Below are 10,652 nucleotides of genomic sequence, written 5' to 3'. Positions count from 1 at the left end.
AGCAGTGCTAGTTTCAATTGTGCTAGTGAGTGGTGTTGTAGATGTTGCTACAAAAGGGGTTGTAGTTGAAAGAATCTGATGTTGAGGTTTTTGTTGTGGTTAAAGCTGTTGATGATGTAGTTAGAGAGGGAGACGAAGTCTGGGAAGATATTGTTGCGGAAAAAGTAGGGCTTGTTGAAGCAAATGTAAACGGGGTTGATGTAGATAAAGTTGAGGGAGTGCTTGAAAAGCTTGTTGTGGAAATAGCGGTGGTCTCTGTAGGAAAGGTTTGTGAATGTTGTAATTGCAGACGACGTTGTTGTGGTTTCATCTGTGGCTGTTGGCGAGCAAATGTAATAGTTGTTTGCGCTGAAGTGCTGGTAGATGCAGTGGAAGCACTTGCTGATGAAGTAGAAGTTTTTGCTGAGGTAAAAGCAGGGCTGGTTTCAATTGTGGCTAGTGGGTGGTGTTGTAGATGTTGCTACAAAAGGGGTTGTGGTGAAAGAATCTGTTGTTGAGGTTTCTGTTGTCGTTAAAGCTGTTGATGATGTAGTTAGAGAGGGAGACGTAGTCTGGGAAGATATTGTTGCGGAAAACGTAGGACTTGTTGAAGCAAATGTAAGCGGCGTTGATGTAGATGAAGTTGAGGCAGTGCTTGAAAAGCTTGTTGTGGAAATAGCGGTGGTCTCTGTAGGAAAGGTTGTGAATGTTGTACTTGCAGACGACGTTGTTGTGGTTTCCTCTGTGGCTGTTGTCGAGCCAAATGTAATTGTTGTTTGCCGCTGAAGTGCTGGTAGATGCAGTGGAAGCACTTGCTGATGAAGTAGAAGTTTTTGCTGAGGTAAAAGCAGTGCTAGTTTCAATTGTGCTAGTGGGTGGTGTTGTAGATGTTGCTACAAAAGGGATTGTGGTGAAAGAATCTGATGTTGAGGTTTCTGTTGTGGTTAAAGCTGTTGATGATGTAGTTAGAGAGGGAGACGTAGTCTGGGAAGATATTGTTGCGGAAAAACGTAGGACTTGTTGAAGCAAATGTAAACGGCGTTGATGTAGATGAAGTTGAGGCAGTGCTTGAAAAGCTTGTTGTGGAAATAGCGGTGGTCTCTGTAGGAAAGGTTGTGAATGTTGTACTTGCAGACGACGTTGTTGTGGTTTCATCTGTGGCTGTTGTCGAGCCAAATGTAATAGTTGTTTGCGCTGAAGTGCTGGTAGATGCAGTGGAAGCACTTGTTGATGAAGTAGAAGTTTTTGCTGAGGTAAAAGCAGTGCTGGTTTCAATTGTGCTAGTGGGTGGTGTTGTAGATGTTGCTACAAAAGGGGTTGAGGTGAAAGAATCTGTTTGAGGTTTCTGTTGTGGTTAAAGCTGTTGATGATGTAGTTAGAGAGGGAGACGTAGTCTTGGAAGATATTGTTGCGGAAAACGTAGGACTTGTTGAAGCCAATGTAAATGGCGTTGATGTAGATGAAGTTGAGACAGTGCTTGAAAAGCTTGTTGTGGAAATAGCGGTGGTCTCTGTAGGAAAGGTTGTGAATGTTGTACTTGCAGACGACGTTGTTGTGGTTTCATCTGTGGCTGTTGTCGAGCCAAATGTAATTGTTGTTTGCGCTGAAGTGCTGGTAGATAGCAGTGGAAGCACTTGCTGATGAAGTAGAAGTTTTTGCTGAGGTAAAAGCAGGGCTGGTTTCAATTGTGCTAGTGGGTGGTGTTGTAGATGTTGCTACAAAAGGGGTTGTGGTGAAAGAATCTGTTGTTGAGGTTTCTGTTGTCGTTAAAGCTGTTGATGATGTAGTTAGAGAGGGAGACGTAGTCTGGGAAGATATTGTTGCGGAAAACGTAGGACTTGTTGAAGCAAATGTAAGCGGCGTTGATGTAGATGAAGTTGAGGCAGTGCTTGAAAAGCTTGTTGTGGAAATAGCGGTGGTCTCTGTAGGAAAGGTTGTGAATGTTGTACTTGCAGACGACGTTGTTGTGGTTTCATCTGTGGCTGTTGTCGAGCCAAATGTAATTGTTGTTTGCGCTGAAGTGCTGGTAGATGCAGTGGAAGCACTTGCTGATGAAGTAGAAGTTTTTGCTGAGGTAAAAGCAGTGCTAGTTTCAATTGATGCTAGTGGGTGGTGTTGTAGATGTTGCTACAAAAGGGGTTGTGGTGAAAGAATCTGATGTTGAGGTTTCTGTTGTGGTTAAAGCTGTTGATGATGTAGTTAGAGAGGGAGACGTAGTCTGGGAAGATATTGTTGCGGAAAACGTAGGACTTGTTGAAGCAAATGTAAACGGCGTTGATGTAGATGAAGTTGAGGCAGTGCTTGAAAAGCTTGTTGTGGAAATAGCGGTGGTCTCTGTAGGAAAGGTTGTGAATGTTGTACTTGCAGACGACGTTGTTGTGGTTTCATCTGTGGCTGTTGTCGAGCCAAATGTAATAGTTGTTTGCGCTGAAGTGCTGGTAGATGCAGTGGAAGCACTTGCTGATGAAGTAGAAGTTTTTGCTGAGGTAAAAGCAGTGCTGGTTTCAATTGTGCTAGTGGGTGGTGTTGTAGATGTTGCTACAAAAGGGGTTGTAGGTGAAAGAATCTGTTGTTGAGGTTTCTGTTGTCGTTAAAGCTGTTGATGATGTAGTTAGAGAGGGAGACGTAGTCTGGGAAGATATTGTTGCGGAAAACGTAGGACTTGTTGAAGCAAATGTAAACGGCGTTGATGTAGATGAAGTTGAGGCAGTGCTTGAAAAGCTTGTTGTGGAAATAGCGGTGGTCTCTGTAGGAAAGGTTGTGAATGTTGTACTTGCAGACGACGTTGTTGTGGTTTCATCTGTGGCTGTTGTCGAGCCAAATGTAATTGTTGTTTGCGCTGAAGTGCTGGTAGATGCAGTGGAAGCACTTGCTGATGAAGTAGAAGTTTTTGCTGAGGTAAAAGCAGTGCTGGTTTCAATTGTGCTAGTGGGTGGTGTTGTAGATGTTGCTACAAAAGGGGTTGTGGTGAAAGAATCTGTTTTTGAGGTTTCTGTTGTGGTTAAAGCTGTTGATGATGTAGTTAGAGAGGGAGACGAAGTCTGGGAAGATATTGTTGCGGAAAAAGTAGGACTTGTTGAAGCAAATGTAAACGGCGTTGATCTAGATGAAGTTGAGGGAGTGCTTGAAAAGCTTGTTGTGGAAATAGCGGTGGTCTCTGTAGGAAAGGTTGTGAATGTTGTACTTGCAGACGACGTTGTTGTGGTTTCATCTGTGGCTGTTGTCGAGCCAAATGTAATAGTTGTTTGCGCTGAAGTGCTGGTAGATGCAGTGGAAGCACTTGCTGATGAAGTAGAAGTTTTTGCTGAGGTAAAAGCAGTGCTGGTTTCAATTGTGCTAGTGGGTGGTGTTGTAGATGTTGCTACAAAAGTGGTTGTGGTGAAAGAATCTGTTGTTGAGGTTTCTGTTGTCGTTAAAGCTGTTGATGTAGTTAGAGAGGGAGACGTAGTCTGGGAAGATATTGTTGCGGAAAACGTAGGACTTGTTGAAGCAAATGTAAGCGGCGTTGATGTAGATGAAGTTGAGGCAGTGCTTGAAAAGCTTGTTGTGGAAATAGCGGTGGTCTCTGTAGGAAAGGTTGTGAATGTTGTACTTGCAGACGACGTTGTTGTGGTTTCATCTGTGGCTGTTGTCGAGCCAAATGTAATTGTTGTTTGCGCTGAAGTGCTGGTAGATGCAGTGGAAGCACTTGCTGATGAAGTAGAAGTTTTTGCTGAGGTAAAAGCAGTGCTGGTTTCAATTGTGCTAGTGGGTGGTGTTGTAGATGTTGCTACAAAAGGGGTTGTGGTGAAAGAATCTGATGTTGAGGTTTCTGTTGTGGTTAAAGCTGTTGATGATGTAGTTAGAGAGGGAGACGTAGTCTGGGAAGATATTGTTGCGGAAAACGTAGGACTTGTTGAAGCAAATTTAAACGGCGTTGATGTAGATGAAGTTGAGGCAGTGCTTGAAAAGCTTGTTGTGGAAATAGCGGTGGTCTCTGTAGGAAAGGTTGTGAATGTTGTACTTGCAGACGACGTTGTTGTGGTTTCATCTGTGGCTGTTGTCGAGCCAAATGTAATTGTTGTTTGCGCTGAAGTGCTGGTAGATGCAGTGGAAGCACTTGCTGATGAAGTAGAAGTTTTTGCTGAGGTAAAAGCAGTGCTAGTTTCAATTGTGCTAGTGGGTGGTGTATTAGATGTTGCTACAAAAGGGATTGTGGTGAAAGAATCTGATGTTGAGGTTTCTGTTGTGGTTAAAGCTGTTGATGATGTAGTTAGAGAGGGAGACGTAGTCTGGGAAGATATTGTTGCGGAAAACGTAGGACTTGTTGAAGCAAATGTAAACGGCGTTGATGTAGATGAAGTTGAGGCAGTGCTTGAAAAGCTTGTTGTGGAAATAGCGGTGTTCTCTGTAGGAAAGGTTGTGAATGTTGTACTTGCAGACGACGTTGTTGTGGTTTCATCTGTGGCTGTTGTCGAGCCAAATGTAATAGTTGTTTGCGCTGAAGTGCTGGTAGATGCAGTGGAAGCACTTGTTGATGAAGTAGAAGTTTTTGCTGAGGTAAAAGCAGTGCTGGTTTCAATTGTGCTAGTGGGTGGTGTTGTAGATGTTGCTACAAAAGGGGTTGAGGTGAAAGAATCTGTTGAGGTTTCTGTTGTGGTTAAAGCTGTTGATGATGTAGTTAGAGAGGGAGACGTAGTCTTGGAAGATATTGTTGCGGAAAACGTAGGACTTGTTGAAGCCAATGTAAATGGCGTTGATGTAGATGAAGTTGAGACAGTGCTTGAAAAGCTTGTTGTGGAAATAGCGGTGGTCTCTGTAGGAAAGGTTGTGAATGTTGTACTTGCAGACGACGTTGTTGTGGTTTCATCTGTGGCTGTTGTCGAGCCAAATGTAATTGTTGTTTGCGCTGAAGTGCTGGTAGAAGCAGTGGAAGCACTTGCTGATGAAGTAGAAGTTTTTGCTGAGGTAAAAGCAGGGCTGGTTTCAATTGTGCTAGTGGGTGGTGTTGTAGATGTTGCTACAAAAGGGGTTGTGGTGAAAGAATCTGTTGTTGAGGTTTCTGTTGTCGTTAAAGCTGTTGATGATGTAGTTAGAGAGGGAGACGTAGTCTGGGAAGATATTGTTGCGGAAAACGTAGGACTTGTTGAAGCAAATGTAAGCGGCGTTGATGTAGATGAAGTTGAGGCAGTGCTTGAAAAGCTTGTTGTGGAAATAGCGGTGGTCTCTGTAGGAAAGGTTGTGAATGTTGTACTTGCAGACGACGTTGTTGTGGTTTCATCTGTGGCTGTTGTCGAGCCAAATGTAATTGTTGTTTGCGCTGAAGTGCTGGTAGATGCAGTGGAAGCACTTGCTGATGAAGTAGAAGTTTTTGCTGAGGTAAAAGCAGTGCTAGTTTCAATTATGCTAGTGGGTGGTGTTGTAGATGTTGCTACAAAAGGGGTTGTGGTGAAAGAATCTGATGTTGAGGTTTCTGTTGTGGTTAAAGCTGTTGATGATGTAGTTAGAGAGGGAGACGTAGTCTGGGAAGATATTGTTGCGGAAAACGTAGGACTTGTTAAAGCAAATGTAAACGGCGTTGATGTAGATGAAGTTGAGGCAGTGCTTGAAAAGCTTGTTGTGGAAATAGCGGTGTTCTCTGTAGGAAAGGTTGTGAATGTTGTACTTGCAGACGACGTTGTTGTGGTTTCATCTGTGGCTGTTGTCGAGCCAAATGTAATAGTTGTTTGCGCTGAAGTGCTGGTAGATGCAGTGGAAGCACTTGTTGATGAAGTAGAAGTTTTTGCTGAGGTAAAAGCAGTGCTGGTTTCAATTGTGCTAGTGGGTGGTGTTGTAGATGTTGCTACAAAAGGGGTTGAGGTGAAAGAATCTGTTGAGGTTTCTGTTGTGGTTAAAGCTGTTGATGATGTAGTTAGAGAGGGAGACGTAGTCTGGGAAGATATTGTTGCGGAAAACGTAGGACTTGTTGAAGCAAATTTAAACGGCGTTGATGTAGATGAAGTTGAGGCAGTGCTTGAAAAGCTTGTTGTGGAAATAGCGGTGGTCTCTGTAGGAAAGGTTGTGAATGTTGTACTTGCAGACAACGTTGTTGTGGTTTCATCTGTGGCTGTTGTCGAGCCAAATGTAATTGTTGTTTGCGCTGAAGTGCTGGTAGATGCAGTGGAAGCACTTGCTGATGAAGTAGAAGTTTTTGCTGAGGTAAAAGCAGTGCTAGTTTCAATTGTGCTAGTGGGTGGTGTATTAGATGTTGCTACAAAAGGGATTGTGGTGAAAGAATCTGATGTTGAGGTTTCTGTTGTCGTTAAAGCTGTTGATGATGTAGTTAGAGAGGGAGACATAGTCTGGGAAGATATTGTTGCGGAAAACGTAGGACTTGTTGAAGCAAATGTAAACGGCGTTGATGTAGATGAAGTTGAGGCAGTGCTTGAAAAGCTTGTTGTGGAAATAGCGGTGTTCTCTGTAGGAAAGGTTGTGAATGTTGTACTTGCAGACGACGTTGTTGTGGTTTCATCTGTGGCTGTTGTCGAGCCAAATGTAATAGTTGTTTGCGCTGAAGTGCTGGTAGATGCAGTGGAAGCACTTGTTGATGAAGTAGAAGTTTTTGCTGAGGTAAAAGCAGTGCTGGTTTCAATTGTGCTAGTGGGTGGTGTTGTAGATGTTGCTACAAAAGGGGTTGAGGTGAAAGAATCTGTTGAGGTTTCTGTTGTGGTTAAAGCTGTTGATGATGTAGTTAGAGAGGGAGACGTAGTCTTGGAAGATATTGTTGCGGAAAACGTAGGACTTGTTGAAGCCAATGTAAATGGCGTTGATGTAGATGAAGTTGAGACAGTGCTTGAAAAGCTTGTTGTGGAAATAGCGGTGGTCTCTGTAGGAAAGGTTGTGAATGTTGTACTTGCAGACGACGTTGTTGTGGTTTCATCTGTGGCTGTTGTCGAGCCAAATGTAATTGTTGTTTGCGCTGAAGTGCTGGTAGAAGCAGTGGAAGCACTTGCTGATGAAGTAGAAGTTTTTGCTGAGGTAAAAGCAGGGCTGGTTTCAATTGTGCTAGTGGGTGGTGTTGTAGATGTTGCTACAAAAGGGGTTGTGGTGAAAGAATCTGTTGTTGAGGTTTCTGTTGTCGTTAAAGCTGTTGATGATGTAGTTAGAGAGGGAGACGTAGTCTGGGAAGATATTGTTGCGGAAAACGTAGGACTTGTTGAAGCAAATGTAAGCGGCGTTGATGTAGATGAAGTTGAGGCAGTGCTTGAAAAGCTTGTTGTGGAAATAGCGGTGGTCTCTGTAGGAAAGGTTGTGAATGTTGTACTTGCAGACGACGTTGTTTTGGTTTCATCTGTGGCTGTTGTCGAGCCAAATGTAATTGTTGTTTGCGCTGAAGTGCTGGTAGATGCAGTGGAAGCACTTGCTGATGAAGTAGAAGTTTTTGCTGAGGTAAAAGCAGTGCTAGTTTCAATTATGCTAGTGGGTGGTGTTGTAGATGTTGCTACAAAAGGGGTTGTGGTGAAAGAATCTGATGTTGAGGTTTCTGTTGTGGTTAAAGCTGTTGATGATGTAGTTAGAGAGGGAGACGTAGTCTGGGAAGATATTGTTGCGGAAAACGTAGGACTTGTTAAAGCAAATGTAAACGGCGTTGATGTAGATGAAGTTGAGGCAGTGCTTGAAAAGCTTGTTGTGGAAATAGCGGTGTTCTCTGTAGGAAAGGTTGTGAATGTTGTACTTGCAGACGACGTTGTTGTGGTTTCATCTGTGGCTGTTGTCGAGCCAAATGTAATAGTTGTTTGCGCTGAAGTGCTGGTAGATGCAGTGGAAGCACTTGTTGATGAAGTAGAAGTTTTTGCTGAGGTAAAAGCAGTGCTGGTTTCAATTGTGCTAGTGGGTGGTGTTGTAGATGTTGCTACAAAAGGGGTTGAGGTGAAAGAATCTGTTGAGGTTTCTGTTGTGGTTAAAGCTGTTGATGATGTAGTTAGAGAGGGAGACGTAGTCTGGGAAGATATTGTTGCGGAAAACGTAGGACTTGTTGAAGCAAATTTAAACGGCGTTGATGTAGATGAAGTTGAGGCAGTGCTTGAAAAGCTTGTTGTGGAAATAGCGGTGGTCTCTGTAGGAAAGGTTGTGAATGTTGTACTTGCAGACAACGTTGTTGTGGTTTCATCTGTGGCTGTTGTCGAGCCAAATGTAATTGTTGTTTGCGCTGAAGTGCTGGTAGATGCAGTGGAAGCACTTGCTGATGAAGTAGAAGTTTTTGCTGAGGTAAAAGCAGTGCTAGTTTCAATTGTGCTAGTGGGTGGTGTATTAGATGTTGCTACAAAAGGGATTGTGGTGAAAGAATCTGATGTTGAGGTTTCTGTTGTCGTTAAAGCTGTTGATGATGTAGTTAGAGAGGGAGACATAGTCTGGGAAGATATTGTTGCGGAAAACGTAGGACTTGTTGAAGCAAATGTAAACGGCGTTGATGTAGATGAAGTTGAGGCAGTGCTTGAAAAGCTTGTTGTGGAAATAGCGGTGTTCTCTGTAGGAAAGGTTGTGAATGTTGTACTTGCAGACGACGTTGTTGTGGTTTCATCTGTGGCTGTTGTCGAGCCAAATGTAATAGTTGTTTGCGCTGAAGTGCTGGTAGATGCAGTGGAAGCACTTGTTGATGAAGTAGAAGTTTTTGCTGAGGTAAAAGCAGTGCTGGTTTCAATTGTGCTAGTGGGTGGTGTTGTAGATGTTGCTACAAAAGGGGTTGAGGTGAAAGAATCTGTTGAGGTTTCTGTTGTGGTTAAAGCTGTTGATGATGTAGTTAGAGAGGGAGACGTAGTCTTGGAAGATATTGTTGCGGAAAACGTAGGACTTGTTGAAGCCAATGTAAATGGCGTTGATGTAGATGAAGTTGAGACAGTGCTTGAAAAGCTTGTTGTGGAAATAGCGGTGGTCTCTGTAGGAAAGGTTGTGAATGTTGTACTTGCAGACGACGTTGTTGTGGTTTCATCTGTGGCTGTTGTCGAGCCAAATGTAATTGTTGTTTGCGCTGAAGTGCTGGTAGAAGCAGTGGAAGCACTTGCTGATGAAGTAGAAGTTTTTGCTGAGGTAAAAGCAGGGCTGGTTTCAATTGTGCTAGTGGGTGGTGTTGTAGATGTTGCTACAAAAGGGGTTGTGGTGAAAGAATCTGTTGTTGAGGTTTCTGTTGTCGTTAAAGCTGTTGATGATGTAGTTAGAGAGGGAGACGTAGTCTGGGAAGATATTGTTGCGGAAAACGTAGGACTTGTTGAAGCAAATGTAAGCGGCGTTGATGTAGATGAAGTTGAGGCAGTGCTTGAAAAGCTTGTTGTGGAAATAGCGGTGGTCTCTGTAGGAAAGGTTGTGAATGTTGTACTTGCAGACGACGTTGTTGTGGTTTCATCTGTGGCTGTTGTCGAGCCAAATGTAATTGTTGTTTGCGCTGAAGTGCTGGTAGATGCAGTGGAAGCACTTGCTGATGAAGTAGAAGTTTTTGCTGAGGTAAAAGCAGTGCTAGTTTCAATTATGCTAGTGGGTGGTGTTGTAGATGTTGCTACAAAAGGGGTTGTGGTGAAAGAATCTGATGTTGAGGTTTCTGTTGTGGTTAAAGCTGTTGATGATGTAGTTAGAGAGGGAGACGTAGTCTGGGAAGATATTGTTGCGGAAAACGTAGGACTTGTTAAAGCAAATGTAAACGGCGTTGATGTAGATGAAGTTGAGGCAGTGCTTGAAAAGCTTGTTGTGGAAATAGCGGTGTTCTCTGTAGGAAAGGTTGTGAATGTTGTACTTGCAGACGACGTTGTTGTGGTTTCATCTGTGGCTGTTGTCGAGCCAAATGTAATAGTTGTTTGCGCTGAAGTGCTGGTAGATGCAGTGGAAGCACTTGTTGATGAAGTAGAAGTTTTTGCTGAGGTAAAAGCAGTGCTGGTTTCAATTGTGCTAGTGGGTGGTGTTGTAGATGTTGCTACAAAAGGGGTTGAGGTGAAAGAATCTGTTGAGGTTTCTGTTGTGGTTAAAGCTGTTGATGATGTAGTTAGAGAGGGAGACGTAGTCTGGGAAGATATTGTTGCGGAAAACGTAGGACTTGTTGAAGCAAATTTAAACGGCGTTGATGTAGATGAAGTTGAGGCAGTGCTTGAAAAGCTTGTTGTGGAAATAGCGGTGGTCTCTGTAGGAAAGGTTGTGAATGTTGTACTTGCAGACAACGTTGTTGTGGTTTCATCTGTGGCTGTTGTCGAGCCAAATGTAATTGTTGTTTGCGCTGAAGTGCTGGTAGATGCAGTGGAAGCACTTGCTGATGAAGTAGAAGTTTTTGCTGAGGTAAAAGCAGTGCTAGTTTCAATTGTGCTAGTGGGTGGTGTATTAGATGTTGCTACAAAAGGGATTGTGGTGAAAGAATCTGATGTTGAGGTTTCTGTTGTCGTTAAAGCTGTTGATGATGTAGTTAGAGAGGGAGACATAGTCTGGGAAGATATTGTTGCGGAAAACGTAGGACTTGTTGAAGCAAATGTAAACGGCGTTGATGTAGATGAAGTTGAGGCAGTGCTTGAAAAGCTTGTTGTGGAAATAGCGGTGTTCTCTGTAGGAAAGGTTGTGAATGTTGTACTTGCAGACGACGTTGTTGTGGTTTCATCTGTGGCTGTTGTCGAGCCAAATGTAATAGTTGTTTGCGCTGAAGTGCTGGTAGATGCAGTGGAAGCACTTGTTGATGAAGTAGA

General features: G+C 43.3%; 1 protein-coding gene across 1 annotated transcript; it reads right to left on the bottom strand.

The window, feature by feature from the left end:
• Nucleotides 1-425: 425 nt before the first annotated feature.
• On the bottom strand, nt 426-10,394 carry LOC111946344 (serine-rich adhesin for platelets-like). The gene is made up of 4 exons (XM_023948998.1): nt 2,522-10,394; nt 2,111-2,311; nt 1,699-1,899; nt 426-727 (listed from the first exon to the last, which is right to left on the bottom strand). The coding sequence occupies exons 1-4, from the start codon at nt 10,392-10,394 to the stop codon at nt 426-428; spliced, it is 8,577 nt and encodes a 2,858-aa protein (XP_023804766.1).
• Between the last annotated feature and the right edge of the window lie 258 nt (nt 10,395-10,652).

This window comes from Oryzias latipes, chromosome 18 (genome assembly GCF_002234675.1).
Source record: "Oryzias latipes chromosome 18, ASM223467v1".
NCBI lineage: Eukaryota > Metazoa > Chordata > Actinopteri > Beloniformes > Adrianichthyidae > Oryzias > Oryzias latipes.
Note: the sequence above shows the minus strand (reverse complement) of the source record. Positions and strands in the feature narration are given on the sequence as shown.